At 40.7% G+C, this 15690-nt stretch overlaps 1 protein-coding gene across 2 annotated transcripts; it reads left to right on the top strand.

Annotated features, from left to right (window-relative positions):
• Positions 1–514: 514 nt before the first annotated feature.
• Positions 515–15260, top strand: LOC117250510 (thioredoxin domain-containing protein 6). 2 transcript variants are annotated; one of them, XM_078174448.1, is made up of 17 exons: positions 515–755; positions 1332–1389; positions 1632–1735; positions 1854–1925; positions 2428–2544; positions 5105–5189; positions 5364–5446; positions 5548–5640; positions 6234–6388; positions 6706–6902; positions 7614–7758; positions 7836–7943; positions 9234–9385; positions 9489–9633; positions 11176–11438; positions 11658–11741; positions 13872–15260. In XM_078174448.1, the coding sequence occupies exons 2-17, from the start codon at positions 1365–1367 to the stop codon at positions 13940–13942; spliced, it is 1899 nt and encodes a 632-aa protein (XP_078030574.1). In that variant the 5' UTR covers positions 515–755; positions 1332–1364; the 3' UTR covers positions 13943–15260. The 2 variants fall into 2 exon arrangements, with proteins under 2 accessions (XP_078030574.1, XP_078030573.1); XM_078174447.1 differs by lacking the exon at positions 515–755 and adding an exon at positions 1071–1230.
• Positions 15261–15690: the final 430 nt, after the last annotated feature.

The raw sequence follows: 15690 nt of genomic DNA, 5'->3' as shown, positions 1-15690 counted from the left end.
GATGCTCAGTTTGAACTTCAGCAGGTCGTCTTGACCATGTCTACATGCCCAAATGCATTGGGCAGCTGTGACGTGATTGGCTGATTAGCTACTTGTGTTAACAAGCAGTTGAAGAGGTGTACCTTTTAAAGTGGCTGGTGAGTGTATGTGTCTGTTTCATTTATGATTATTATAACCACTTGTTTTGTCTGGTATACTCTCATGTTTAAGAAAGAAATATTATTTGTATTATAATAGATTATAAACTCTACAGGGAAGGTTTTAACCATAAGCCCCTCCAGGTTTCTTACCCTTCCTGTACAATCCCTGCCATGTTTGTTTTTATATACTTGTTTTTGTCAGATCTTGTGTGCTAATAAAATTCAAATTCAAACACTGGCGTACTTCCAGGTGGCAATCAGGCCCCTCCACCCCACAGTCCCCGGTGCAACCACACTGCCTGCACTGTCTATATTTACACGTCTGGTGGAGGGTAGGGATACTGTTACTGAGATTACTGCTTATTGTGCACTCTTCTGAAATAAAAAGACGGGGGGGGGGTGGGGGGGTTGGAGGGACAGTGTGCAGTAATGACTACCGCAGCTTCTCTGCGCCCAACAAATCTAATGCACTTCAGATTGCAAGTACTCCTGCTTTCAGACTGGGGGAGTTTCTGCGCCCTTTATTGTAATGATAACACTGCACAGCCTTGATAGCATAATCTTTGGATAACACACCGCTGTGAAGCCTCTCAAATGTGGGTGTAAAGCAGTGAGGTAAGGTTTTGTTTCCTGTAGCTGCAGACATAGATCCTATCAGCGACCCATGGGGGGCAGTTTAAAGATAGTAGAAGAAGAGTAGCTCCCACTTTGGGATCACTGTGACTGCCATGTGCTATTAAACTAATCAAACTGCGGTGCAATTAGGAAATACGACCTGCGTTGGTGTTAATTAATAGCGACAACACGAACTTATTATCTTATTGAGTGGCTTCAATCAGATGTTAGATCCCTGTGAAGACTCCGGAAGGCGGAAGGCGCCGTTGCCTAGCAACCGAGCGACCAAACAAGCGTGAGCAGCATCTGAGGAGATTGACAACGTGATATGATAAGCAGCTCGACACACTAGCGTTTCATGATAATTAAACTTATCTTTAGATATCGTCTGATAGCTGTAGAGGTAGATACCTTTAGATATTTGTATTTAATTTGATATAAAATGGCAGGGAAGAAGAAAGAAGCGAGTCTGCAGGTTGTACACACACAACATGGCGTCTGTGATGTTGACAAGAGTCCTCTGTGATGATATTTAAGCTTAACTTTATGAAACTTTGATATTCTTTTTTGACTCAGGCTTCTGTGACAAACCAAGAGCAGTGGGAGGAAATGCTTGCAACCAAAGGTTTAACAGGTAAGAGCTTAAAAAGTAAAAGTTGTTGTCATGTCCCTTTAAAAGTGAACACACAGCATCACAACACTAAGCATCTGTCAATGCTGTTGTATAGTTGTAACTTGAAAAAACAGTGTGTGTGAATGAGCTCTGTCATCGTGATAGTAATTTATTGTATGCTGCTGCCCCACTGTGTTCACTGGGATAACTGCATACTGAAGCCTTGCACCACACACACTCACACATTACTGTCTCTCCTCTAGTTGTAGATGTGTATCAGCAGTGGTGTGGCCCCTGTCGAGCTGTGGTCAGTCTCCTGCGAAAAATAAAGAACGAACTGGGTGATGACCTGTTACACTTTGCCACAGTAAGCCCTGAGTGAAAGTAAAATGTGAAGAGTTTAAATTCAAATTTGTGAGGGAGCAGCCCTAAACTTGTATTTGTGTTTGTGTGTGTGTGTGTGTGTGTGTGTGTGTGTGGTGCAGGCCGAGGCAGACAGCATTGATGCTTTGGAAAAGTATCGAGGGAAATGCGAGCCCACCTTCCTCTTCTATGGGGTGAGTGTGTGTGCGTACAGCATATAGGCTACTGTGTGCATGCTTGTACAGTATAGTACAGCACATACAGTATAAGCCATCAGCTCTGTGTGTTTTGCCGTTTTCCCCCTTTGTATTCTATTGATGTCCTAATATTTCCACTCACAAGTTATTTATATATTTATCTGTTTATTTTCTGTCTATATTTCTTATTCCCTTTCATCATGATTCTGTAATGCTCAGATGTGTAATGATGTAGGCCAGGAAATAGGGCCGTGAATGGAGTCGTGATCTCTCTGGTGGTGATGCAATATGCTGCCCATTATTTCATTTGTATTATTAATTCTCTTTTATCAGAATTGTGCTCATTCCTGAGCCTGTACTTTTTTATTTTGATGTTGTCACAGACTCATTGGGTTTTTTTTCTGTCTTGCTTACATGCGCCTGTCAAAGCCTTTCTGTATGTCACTGCTTGTTGTACAAATGCATAAAACATAAAAAAGGTCTTTGTGTTGAATAACAGGGTGGGGAGCTGGTGGCTGTGCTGCGAGGGGCCAACGCTCCTCTCCTTCAGAGGATGATTGTGGAGGAGCTGGCCAAGGAGAAGTTGGTCCTGGAGCAAGGTGGTGAACGCAAAGGGGTGAGCAGCAAGATACACACACTTTCACATACAGAGCGCAGTAATCCGTTCACGCATATTTATATTCTAGTGCTGAAACAAATGGCCTTTTGCACAGCAGACTTTTTGACTTGTCATAGCAGGAAGAGCACAGGTGTTACTAATACCATTAACGATGACGTTCTTTTTAAGTGTCCCTGTGAGCAATGACAACGTGACAGAGAACTGAAGTAGCTAAGTGGAATTCAGCCATCTCAGCCATTAATTGTATTATCTACACCTGTGACGTATTAAAACGTCTTCCCGTGAAAACAGCCAACAGCAGTCAATTAATCGATTAGTCAATCTGCAGAAAATTAGCGATTATTTTTTGCGTTTTATCCTGATCTTTTAGAACAAATATGAACAAAAACACAAACACCACCCTCCATGATAAACCCACCAGCTTACAATCAGACCAAAGAAAAGGGAGAAAAAAATGGTTGCTGGACAAGCCAATATTTGTTGATGCATGTCATGATATGCTATATCACAGGCACAGGCTGAAATAGTCCATACACTGTCATAATACTGTACAGACAACCACACTCATAAATCATGCACACAACTAGGTTACAGCCAAGTCCATTTGCTTACTGATATAATCAGAACAGGGGCCCCATATTTATGTAATTTTTCATGCAAAATGAAAAACAATGCTAAAAATTATCTGGTTCCAGCTTCTCACATGTGAGTATTTTTTGCTTTTTGTGCAGGGGTTAGGCCCTTTCTCTGGGTTATGGTGACATTTTGTCGAGATGCAGAATTTTGGCACTTCACTATTAAAGGAATACTTCACACACAAAAAATGATCATTTATATGTCAATTGCTCACCCTTACGTTACGTTGAGTTCTTGAAGAAAACTGTTTTTCTTGCATGCCTTCAAGATCAGCCAAGAATCCAAAAACTGAGAAATCCTTGATTAATTGAAATAGAAGGGGACTGCGTTTACCAGCAGCCAATCTTGGAACCCATCGGCTACAGTATCTGTCAAACAACCATCAGTCTGTGCGGGTGATAACCAGTATTTCAGTCTGATCCGGTGAAGCCAGCAGATATCCAAACCAAGGCCTGGTCATTTCAGCCAATCTCTATGAGTCAATATCTGCATTTGGATGCAGATAAAAGCTAATTCAAAGCTAACTTGTCATCAGACTGTAGCCAATAGGTTCAGAGATTCCATTTCAACAATGCGTTCCGTCTTTCCACACAGTCTGTTTACCAGCAGTTAAAACGTGCTTGGTCAGTACTACTCGGAATACAAACCAGAACACTTAGAGTACCAAAAAGTCCCGTCGTAGCCTGGTTCCAGACCATAGACCCCGCCCACTCAACTGAGTAGGCTTGCATCTCTGGTCTGGCATACTTCAATGAATTTGCGATTTATGTCGTCCAAACGATGGACGGCCCAATGAACGCCGGGGGTCTAGCGAATAGCCAATCAGCGCCACGCTGATGTCAAGCTGTACGCCGGTGGGTAACTGGTGAGGATAGCAACAATGGCGACTGCTACAGATCCTACAGACCACATTAACGATGCTATCGAGGTATTTCGCCACTACTCGCGTTAATGGAGGACCAAATTAAGGAAGCTGCTAAACTGGATTTAACGGCGATGCAGCTGGGCGTGCACGACGACGGAGACATTTTAAACGGGCAATGCTCGCTTGTTTTCGGCACCCCCGAGGCATGGATACTAATGACGTCAGATTCTGGGTGAGTTGTTGATCTCTACTGATTGGTTAGGGAAAAATCAAATTCCTTCTTCCTTGTAAATCGCCTTCAATGGAAGCCATGTCAGACTGAAGGTTCTGGGAGCTTCAGTCTGACACTCAGGCTAGTCCCGTCACCTAGAGAGTTGCCGGATTCTGCATCAGCAGCAAAATTTTATCAAAAATATCAGTTTCCAAACTCTCACTTAACATAAATAGTCCTATGCAAGGATGATTAGCGCTCCTGAGCAGGCGTACGCATTTGAACTCAATGCTTAGCAAAGTTCAAGTGCACACGCTTGCCCAGGCGCACTGCTCATAGGCTGAATTGTTTTAAAAGGTAAGGGTTTGGAAAGTGCTGAAGACATGACTGGATAAATGAAACTTGAACTTTGCTGCATGAGTTGTGTGATAGTTAGTAAATGGATGTTTTGTTATAGTTTTTCTGTTTTTAAATGCAGACTCCATTTAACTCCAATTCATTAAGAAGTTTCTCTGTTTTTGGATTCTTCATTCACCAGGGAGGCATTCAAGCAAAACGGTTTCCTTCACAAATTCAATTTCACAGGGCTGAGTAATCTGAGTACTTTGAAAACAAATAATCATTTTGTGGGTGAAATATTCCTTTAAACGATTTTTTTTTTTACTGTTGGAACAAAACTTTTGTTTACTAACAAGTTCAGATTTATCAAGACAGTACCTGGAAGATTAATAAATATTGAAATAATCAAAAGCTGCAGCTGTAGTTTACTCAAAAAAGAAAGGATGTATTAAAGTGTTTATCGACACCAATGTTTACTGATTCAGTGTTTTTTATTTGTCTGTCAGATTAAAGATGAGGGTCTGATGGATGATGAGCATGCAGATGAGGAGGAGACGCCACAGCAGTCTGAAAATGAAGAAAGCATAATTGGTACTGTGGAAACAATATAATCATATTAGTGGTCAATTTATTTTGGTCATTAGCATTATTGCTGGTAATGTGGTTACTGTGATTACCGTTGCTGTTTACTAGCGTCATCATGATTCTGTTTACTGTTTTATCTGCATTACTGATCATCACTCAGCCTGTCCTTTTCTCCTGTAGTTCCTGCCAGTAAATCCTACACAGTTGCCATCATCAAACCAGATGCTGTTGCTCACGGCAAGGCAAATGAGATCATTATGAAGGTGCGCACAGACTAATGCTGCTCACATTCTGAGAAGACAAGATTGTCTCAAGCATTCCTGCTGATATTAGTTCATTATCCTGACAATACTCCCCTGGCTAGATCCAAGATGCTGGGTTTGAGATCCTGGCCCATGAGGAGCGCACGCTGACTGAGACTGAGGCTCGAGATTTTTACCAGCACAAAGCAGAAGAGGTATGGTGAGAACAGAACGGAATAGCAGCAAAAAGGCACATCTCACACAGACATGTGACAAAACATTTGACAGATAGAGACACTTGTGTTTGTATCTCACTGCAGAGATTGGCACACTAGTCAAACCGCTGATGGGTTCAGTGTATGTTTGTGAGGTTCGTCTGGGCAATTTGAATTATGAGTCAACATCCTAATGGGAGAGCAGTCACGACCAGTGCAAAAATCATTTCAATTAGTTTGCAATACATCACACTTCCATCTGCATTTCTGCACAGGGCTCAAAATAGATCCGCTGTGTAAGCAGCTTTTTTCCCTTTTTTTTTGCTTATTGCGCTGTTTGTGATGAGACCAAATGATTAGAGATTCAGAAATACAAAACATATGAGGAAAGGTGGCTATGTGAAGCAATTATGTCCGTAAAATGATGCAGTGTATATATTGCTTTTGCCTTTTAATAATATATCCGCACTAATTTTCTTCTGTCTCTTCCCGCCTAGAAAATGTAAGGCCTGATTCAAGATGTAAAAATGCATTTGTCACATTAACACATGTGTATGCTCTTGTCTCTGTGTGCATGTGATGGTGGTTTGTAGGCTTCCTTTGAGGACTTGGTGCAGTATATGTCCAGTGGTCCGTCCCATATTCTGGTACTGTCTCAGGTTGAGGGCTCAGCAAACGTTGTGCCAGCATGGCGTGAGTTTATTGGCCCAGCAGACATAGAGGAAGCCAGGAGAGAGAAACCAGAAAGGTCAGTTACTGGAAATTATACATATGCTACATCCATAAAAAGAGTCGTGAAAACATCAACAACAGCATAACCACTGTAAGATATGTTACGATCCCGTGTCTTTGTAAAGAACATTTGTTTATAGCATTGAGATTTGTTCATGCACAGTTGATTGCAACAGTGTGAAACAATCTCAGGATTAAGTCTGGGAAAACGAATGAACAGCACATTCTCGCCTGCTCTGTCAGACACACCCAAACATTATGCTTCTCTCTGGTGGAACACCAGCCGAGCAACCATCTGCTCTCCTCTCCTTTCTCCCCCCTGGCTTCCTGCAGCTTGCGGGCACAATACGGCACACAGACACTGTTCAACGCAGTGCACGGTAGTGAGGACATCGACCAGGCCAGCAGGGAGCTCGCCTTCTTCTTCCCCAACTTTAGGACGGCCTCGGTAACGGAGCAGGATGGGGAGGAAGAGCGTGTGGAGAGGACACTGGCTCTTATCCGGCCTGACGTTGCCAAAGAAAACAGAGGTGGGGCCCATGCCAAATGCACAGGCACCAGTACACACACAAAGGTGGTTCATACTGACATGGTGGGGCTGCTTCTTGATCCCCATGGAAAAGGTGTTGAATGGAACAGGTGTAGTTCCAGATTTTTTTGTAATTGATAACAACAAACAAACTATGGCTATCTATATCAAAACTATCAATTATTATCATTAGCTAAAACTAATGCAGACTAATAGAATGCAATAAATAAACATTATGGGCCTTTTTTAAAGCACATGGTCTAAAGGTCATGGTGCATGTGCATTTAAGCTGTGTCCAACTCCACTTTTGCCAGTTAAACAGCGCATAATCTGGGTGCAAAGTAAGGTGCAAGGGGTTGTATTTAGTCCCTTAATTGATCATAGGTGTGTTTTGGGTCAATCAGAATGTCATCTCTCACTCCCTTTAAAAGTCAGGTGTAGCAATTTGGAGAGGTTTTCTGCTGAGAGCAATGCAGTAAGAGTGGTAATGTCACTGCAGCAGATATATTTGGACATTTAAGCAGCAAAACTGGCCCTCAAAGTGGCGGCTGCATTGGTCTGAAACTAGCATTAACAATTGCTGTACACTCCTTTGCACAGGGTGTAAGATAACTTTCATGAAAGTAGGATTTATCGCAGGACCATTACTTTGAAATGCATTAGCTAGCTGTACCTAATAAACTGGCAAATGAGTGTAAATTGTGTTCCGCAGAGGAGATCTTAGCTCACATCCACAAGTCAGGCTTCACCGTGGCTCTCCAAAGAGAGGTGATGTTGACAGAGGAGCAGGTCAGACAGTTTTACTCCCAACACGCTGAGCAGGACTACTTCCCTGCATTGCTCCAAAACATGACCAGGTAACTTAGACACGCTCTTCTGAAATCTAAAGAGTAGTTTGTTACTGCAGATGTGCATTAAACATGTATATTTACAGTGGGCCGGTGCTAGCTTTGGCATTGGCCAGAACGGGGGCTGTCGGTCACTGGAAGAACATCCTCGGTCCTTCTGACGTTAATAAGGCCAAAGAGGAGAGTCCTGAGTGGTGAGTGATGTGTGGCTCTATTTATTCACACAATTAAATGAGCCAAGAGAAGTCACTGTGGTATTATTACCGATGGAATTTTCACTGTTGATCTATCTGACAGCTTGTTAGAAAGAACTCTGCATTTTTATTTGACCTCTTGTTTTTACCTTGTCAGGTATTCAAGGTGGACATAGACACATTTTTTGCATTAACTTATCATTATGAACTAAATGTTGAGTTCTCAGTGTAATGAGTATAGAATGGTTACACCATCTGCACTTAGACTGTTACCCTGTAAGCCTCGCTTTCACTGTGCAGTTCTGTTAGGCAACAGGAACGATTTCTTGGAAAAATGAAGGCTCCATTTACAGCACCGAGGAAGTGCGTCAACCATTACGCTACCATAACAGGAAGAAGATACTACTTTTGTTTGTCCCGCTAGGTATCTGTAGCTATCCCAAGTTACAAAAGAGTATTAATGGAAGTACTTTGCAGTTACAATCCCCAGTAGAGGAAATGGCGGAAGGCTCTGGGGAAGACGTAAAGCAATCAGGTTGTCTTTGAGATAGCGGAGCCAACACCTGGAAATGCTTGGGGGGTTTCCACTTTAACTTTTCAGGTTATTATACACAACCATTTGATTAAAGGTCTAGAACGTAGGATTTATTTGCATCTAGTGGTGAGGTTGCAGAACTTAAACTTCCCCTGTGTGCCAAGCTTGTAGGAGAACTACGGTGGCCAATGCGAAAACATGAATGGCCTTATCTAGAGCCAGTGTTTGGTTTGCCATTCTGGACTACTGAAGAACAACTTGGCCTCACTCAAGACGTCGATGTTTAGTTTCAGGTGATTATAAACTAATAGAAACATAGTTAGGAATATTATACACCATTTTTTCCAATAGATGCCCATAAATCCTACATACTGGACCTTTAAAGAAAGGAAAGGTATTCTGCAACCACACAGGAAGAGAAATGTACTAGATAACAGTTTCTTTTCTGACAGTAGTGCAGTCATAAGACAAAGATACATTTTAGAGATGAAGGTTTATTGTGGTCTCCCTCCGCCTGCAAAGCACCAAGTTCACTCCAGTTTCTGTGTTTTCTTGAAAGGCAATCTTAAAAATAAAGACAATCACTTGCTGAGGTAGAAGCAGACAAGGCAGGCTGAGCCAGAGTGAAAGAAAGTACAATAAATTACACCACTTCATCCCAAAACAAACCATCAAATATTAGCTATTAGATATAGATGGCACCTAACAGTCTAATCATACCTGTGATGCTGACTTCTGTATCCCTCATCACTCAGTCTAAGGGCCCAGTTTGCTGTGGAGAATGAGCCTATGGGCCTGCTGCATGGCAGTGAAAACCACGAAGAGGCAGAACGAGAGATCAACTTCTTCTTCCCTAAACAACAAACACTGGCAGTGATCAAACCTGATGCCTTAGAGGAACACAAAGGTCCTCTGTCGTCATTCAGAACAATATAAAAATGTACCTGTGTTTATATAAATGTGTACAGGTAATCATATCATCTTTATAATGTGTTTTCTGACTGTAATAGACAAGATAATGGAGGAGATCAGCAGCGGCGGTTTCTGTGTAACGCAGCTGAAGGAGACGGTGCTGTCGAAGGAGATGGCTGAGGAGTTTTACAAAGAGCACAGAGAGAAGCCTTTCTTCAACCAGCTGGTGGAATTCATGTGTCGGTTAGTCTATCCCTGAACACAGCCACAGGAGAAGGGCAAAGTGACCACAGCAGACCTGCCCTAATTCCTGTTGCCACTGGAAGTTTTAACAGCACTTTTAACTGTAATCTTAGCTGCTTAAAATCAAGGCAGCCTCAGGCAAGCGGCTAGGAAGTCCATCTCAATTTCACTCTTTGTCCCACCGCACATCTAGATTTTAGAGTTATCTTCCGCTCCGATTAGTCCCTTCACTCGGTTGTTACACAACTGCTTGGACACAATGAGCAGAGAGATGTGTGCAGCTGGGCACTTAAGCTGGAGAAACTACCTTTACTGTCGCTATCCCTCAACATCAGCTCAGGTTTAGCATTAATTAACTCTCACACAACAAGTCTCATTATCCAGTCATGAGCTTAGTACGTCCTACCTTACTATTAAAAACACTTCTGCATAAACAGTCTCACACATGGACAAGTAGCCATTTGAACTCTGCTCAATGATATGCACAAGCAGAGTTCAAACACACATACTTGCCCAGGTGAGCTACTCATATGCAGAAGTGTTTTAAATAGCAAAGTTTTAAAGAAAAAACGTGTTTGTGAAGCACTGTGCATACGACTGGATAAATGAGACTTGGATTAAGCTGCACCAGTTGTGTGAGAGTTTGTAAACGGATGTTTAGATAGAGCCAAGACAGCTCTGTATCATCAATAATGCTTAAATTTAAGTATGAGATTTCACTTTATTAAGCATAATAAACATTTTACAATTGCTTTTAAATTTCTGGCAGAGCTGAGACTGGCAGGGGTTACACGTCTCCAACTAGCGAAGAGGCTCTCAGGAAGTGACGCAGTAATTACATCTCAGTGTGTCTGACAAGATACACACTACTCTTTATTCACACAAAAGTATGATGAACAGTAGAACACATACTGAGTATGTAGTGCATAGTATGTGTTTTCGGACGCAGCGATCAATTATAATGCACGAGTAGTGTGAGAGTTTGTAAAGGAATGTTTTGATATAGTTTTGCTGGTGTTAAATGCAGCCATCATTTATTTAATTTAATCAATATTTTTCTCCATTTTGGAATTCTTTGTTCACCATGGAGGGACGAGAGAGGAACAAAGATTCTTCACAAATTCAACATAACATCATTTTGTGAGTGAAATCCGTCCCAGTTTTAAACAGGATGTCTAGACATCTTTTATCTGCTATTCACCAAATTAGTCCTAAGTGGGAAGGTGCAGTCAAAGCCTGCTCATTGCAACAATAGAAAGTGTCACATTGTGGCTCTTGACAGTTTAATTGCATTATTCTGTTGATTAATTTCTGTGTAAAAATGTTCTCTTGTCATGCTGAATTTCAATTTATCTCCATGGCAACAAAGACCACACTGTAGTGGCTAGCCGAACTTTGATTGCAAAACTACCAATAAACACAAATAATAAGGCGGGCAGATACACAGCTCTCCCTTGAATACACTGACAGTAAGTAGTTAAAGTTCATAAGTCATTTAAAATCCTGTTTATTATATTAACATACTGTCATCGTTTGTTTCAGAGGGCCGTGTCTGATGCTCGTCCTGACCAAGGAAAATGCAGTGGAGGAGTGGAGGGCCATGATGGGCCCTGCAGACCCTGATCAAGCAAAGGAGACATCTCCAAACTCTCTGAGGGCCCGCTTCGCTTCCAACATCCTGCACAACTCGGTCCACGGCTCCTCCAACGAGCAGCATGCAGAGGAGAAGATCCGTTTTATCTTTGGTGACATCTGCTCAGACGCAGAGCTCACCGGTGATGGAGGGACTGACACAACCATTTTAGGTAATCATATGATGTCTGTGACAGTCATTTCCATCTGGCACACCATCTGGTTCCACATAAATAACAATTTTGTTCTTGTATTTTTTTCATGTTTTTTGAGGTTTGATATTTCTGCCCTATTCCTGCTAGAAATGATATTTCATCCAGCTTTATTTCTTACAGTTATAGTTAAAAATACTCCAAACTTCACTTCTTGAAATAAAGATCAATTTCTTGCAGCAAAAGAGCAGGACAGTTCTGCAGATGAAAACACGGGAACGTCAAGGTCTCCAACTGAGGACATGTCCAATAACCATCATGAAGGTATGCAGTGAGTACGGATAAAGTTTTTTACTGACATGTTAGCTGTCCCTATTCAAGGGTTTGATCCTGAAAAAGGCCTGTTGCTGCCAAAGGCTCATACAGGCATACATAACTAATATATAGTATCCCACAATCCACTGTGCACCAGTCACTTTAAGCACAGGCAATTAGTTTTGTGACTAATGGAAAGCAGTCACTGGTAAATATATCCTATTAATAAGACCAATGAAAAAGCCGCTGCAAGTGGTGAAAAATGGAAACTGGGCATAAACTCCACAGTGGGATATATTGATACAGTCAGTGTTTAGACATAGTTAGGGGGTGTGGTGAGGGTGGAGACAGCAAGGGGGAAAACAGTACATTTACTATAGCTATGATTAATAAAACTTAGCACATTATCAGTACCCCACAGTCATTAATGCTATGATATAGTAGACTAGTGTGTTTTAGTCAACTCCATGCACACATTATAGCAGCGCTAATGTTGCTCAATGCTATTAGCCTGTTTTGACATTGTGCTACTATGTTATCACGCAGGGGGTTTGCACCCTCAAGAACTACATGTCCCTGGAGGCTCACAACTTTTTCTACCAATAGCTACAACAGTTTGAATAAAGTGTTAGATCCATTTTGTTCAACAGCCCCCAAATCTCAATTGCTAAAGCCACCAGACTCCATTCAAATTAACAGTAATTTTATCGTGTATAGAGCCAACATGTTTTCCCACCCAACTTGGCATTTTAAGGGTTTATTTCAATGAAATCAGAGTTGGTGATTGTGATAACAGTGGAAAGACAAAGTTTTATTTTGTTTCTGTAAATGTATTTTACAGTGATAAAATTACCATTTATTTAAATGGAGTCTGGTGGGTGTGACAATAGTGATTCAGGGCTGTTTCTGGTTAAACAAAAATTATCTTACTCTTTAGCATAAAGGTATATCTCTGTAGGGATCCTTTCAATAATCTTGTCAGACACTTGTCATAACAATCTGAGCCTGTCAGGGGCAGAAGCAAGCACTTTTAATGGCATGCTGTTGAGTGTTGACATCGTAGCCCAGCTGCTGCTCTTGCTTGATACAGGACTGATTTTAAAAAAATGTTTAGCTTGATATCGTTCTTATTACAGGCTTGAGTGTTGTTTCGTCATACCTTTAAAGTTTCGACAACTGCGTCTGTCGTCATCATCAGGAGCGTCACGTGATGTCTGGTCACGTGGTTTAAAAAATGTTGTTCCCATTAGTCACTTAAACACAAAAAATAGGGTCCAGTTTTAAAATACCCTTTAACTCTGTATTTTGAAGCGTGATTGACAACCAGAAAGTCACACAGCAACTCTTCAGCAAGGTAACAAATGCTTTGTCTCCCTCCTGGTGTTGAAGGATGTGACATTTTGTTGGCATTCCCATAAATACCAGCTGTATCTATTGTTAATCACAGGACATTACAGTATAATAGATGTTACCTACCTGTATGTAAATATAGTACTGTTAACCTGGTCCACTATTTGCCATGTTCCATCCATTAGTATGGTAACATGTCTCAGGTTACCACTGATATTTAATCTTTGTCAGCTGTGTCAGCCTTTAAAATGTTAGCGTACACTTTTGATGTGGAATGCCCAAAAACTCAAAGGATCCATCTCCTAAATTGGGACACAGCTATTACAGCATCGCGTCCTGGGAGCTGAGAGTAGGTGCCAAGTAGATATGTCTCTTAATACTGACAACTCAGATAGCTTCCAAGAGCGAGAAGACGTATCTCTTCTGATACAGAGAAAAATGAGGCCATTGATCTTCATAATGTGACTTACGTGAGCTGGAATGGAGATGTAAACTGCTCTTACAGTCTCTTTGTCTGGAGAGTGAAGTAAATCTTGAACCTGCTGCATTGTGGGGATAATTGCAATTCAAATGTGCAATACCTTCTCATGATTCCATTTTGTTGAAGTATTAATGGGTTTAGGTGACGAACTGTTGCACCTCTGCGAGTCCTGAGGCTGATGTATTTGAATAATGTAACATTGCTGTCTAACACTGTTTTATTGGTTGTAGGATCTTTCTGTAGGGGGATTCATTCATGTGTGGTTGTCCTTCAGAATATTTGATTTAGTTTTCCTCTTTACTTTACAGGTGACCCACATGATTCAAATCCTTGCAGCCCACAGACAGAAGGAATTGACAATCCAGAGCACCCAAACTGAGTCAGCACACTTAGTTTCTCTTGTATTGTGGGCTTAAAACACAGTATCATATACGTCACTCCATGAATCATGAAATAAACAGGAAGACTGGTGATATTTACACACTTTATAGACGTGTAGGTGGTGGGTTGATAACAAAGTGACCATATATTCTTCAGCCAGTTAAAGGGAGTACTTGTGTACTTGTTAAGTTTTGTACGTAGTACTGCTCATGGCAGTTAAAAGTTTATAGACTTGTTGGCTTGATCCTAAGAACAGGATCATATGGTCACCACAAAGCAGCTGATTCAGAGAGGGTTCAGAGAAGCATTCAGTTGAATCCAGTCAGTTCAGTCCATCTTGGATTGGCTACTGTAAATTGTACTGATTTTTGTTTTAGTTTTCATTTTCAGTTTCAGCAACTCATACCATGATATTTACAATTTTGGGCAACACTTGAAGGTGTCTACTTAAAAGTGACATGATACTGTCATAACTATGACATGACATGAACCTGTCAGGAACATTATGTAGATGTCAAACGTCATTCGGTTTTTGTAATGACAAGTTGACATTGTTTGGGTTGTCTTGATTATGACAAGTTGACATTAATCAAAGTGACATTACCAGAAGTTGTCATTGTCATGATAAGTTGACATTAAATTTGTTTGGGATATCCTTATAATGACAATTTGACATTAACCAGGATGACATTACCAGAAGATGTATTTATGTTAATGTCAACTTGTCATTATAAGGACATCCTAAACAAATTTAATGTCAGCTTGTCATGACAAAGACATCTTCTGGTAATGTCACTTTGATTCATGTCAAGTTGTCATAATCAAGACAACCCAAACAATGTCAACTTGTCATTACAAAAAACAAATGACACTTAATGACAGCAGTCATAAACGTTTGACATGTACATAATGTTTATGACAAGTTTATGACAGTGTCATGTCATAGTTATGACTGTGTCATGTCACCCTTATGTAGAAACGGTCAAGTAAAGTGTTACCCAAGTTTGTCTACAGTATTTCTTATTTTTTTTGGTGTATCTTTATGGTTTATATATAATTCAACAAAAAAAGAGAGAAACCTTTACTGACACTTAAAGTATTGATTGTAATGGTTAGAGTAAAACAGAAGTACAAGTAGGAAAAATGAATACTAAAAAAAGGGTGGAGTGTCGGGGAAGGAAGTTGTGTGTGAATGTGTGTGGTGTATACGTGTATGATTAAGAATATGTGGGAAGGTTTAGATCACTTCACTGAATGATTATAAACATGGCAGGGCTCTACCTTTTAATAAATGTATCTTTTTAAAGTCTCAAAAAGTGTGTTATTTGTTCCATTTGGTAAATTCCCCACACCTTCATAGTGTATTTATTGTATGTTGGGGGTTTTGATGCATCTTTCTGCTGCTAGCAATATTTGTCAAAGATATTTTTTAGCTCTTCCATCAATCTCTTCTAGTGCCATCTTTGCATCTTTAGTGATTTTGTATCAATTCTAATTGCTACCATGCTGTGATTAGGCTTCACTGTTTTACCCATTAGCGTCATTTATGACAGGATTGTGTAACAATTGAGGATAACTAATTGTAGATAATCAAAGTGAGTGAAATATCAAGTTGTAAAAACTTGACTACAAAGTGGTGTTATTAGCAGCTTGCCGGTAGATACTCTGGGACTGGGGTTTATAATTTAAGATAAAGTAAATCCACTGTATCAATTTTAGGGGACTGCATTACTTCACATCCAGTAA

Source organism: Epinephelus lanceolatus, chromosome 14 (assembly GCF_041903045.1).
Source record: "Epinephelus lanceolatus isolate andai-2023 chromosome 14, ASM4190304v1, whole genome shotgun sequence".
In the NCBI taxonomy this organism is placed as follows: domain Eukaryota; kingdom Metazoa; phylum Chordata; class Actinopteri; order Perciformes; family Serranidae; genus Epinephelus; species Epinephelus lanceolatus.
Note: the sequence above shows the minus strand (reverse complement) of the source record. Positions and strands in the feature narration are given on the sequence as shown.

Bases quoted from the DNA above. Each gene is read 5' to 3' on its own strand.
- LOC117250510 (XM_078174447.1), top strand. From the start codon at position 1,198: ATGGCAGGGAAGAAGAAAGAAGCGAGTCTGCAG. The intron at 5,190-5,363 runs GTACTGTGGAAA...TTTCTCCTGTAG, and splicing joins AAATGAAGAAAGCATAATTG to TTCCTGCCAGTAAATCCTAC. The intron at 11,439-11,657 runs GTAATCATATGA...AATTTCTTGCAG, and splicing joins GACTGACACAACCATTTTAG to CAAAAGAGCAGGACAGTTCT.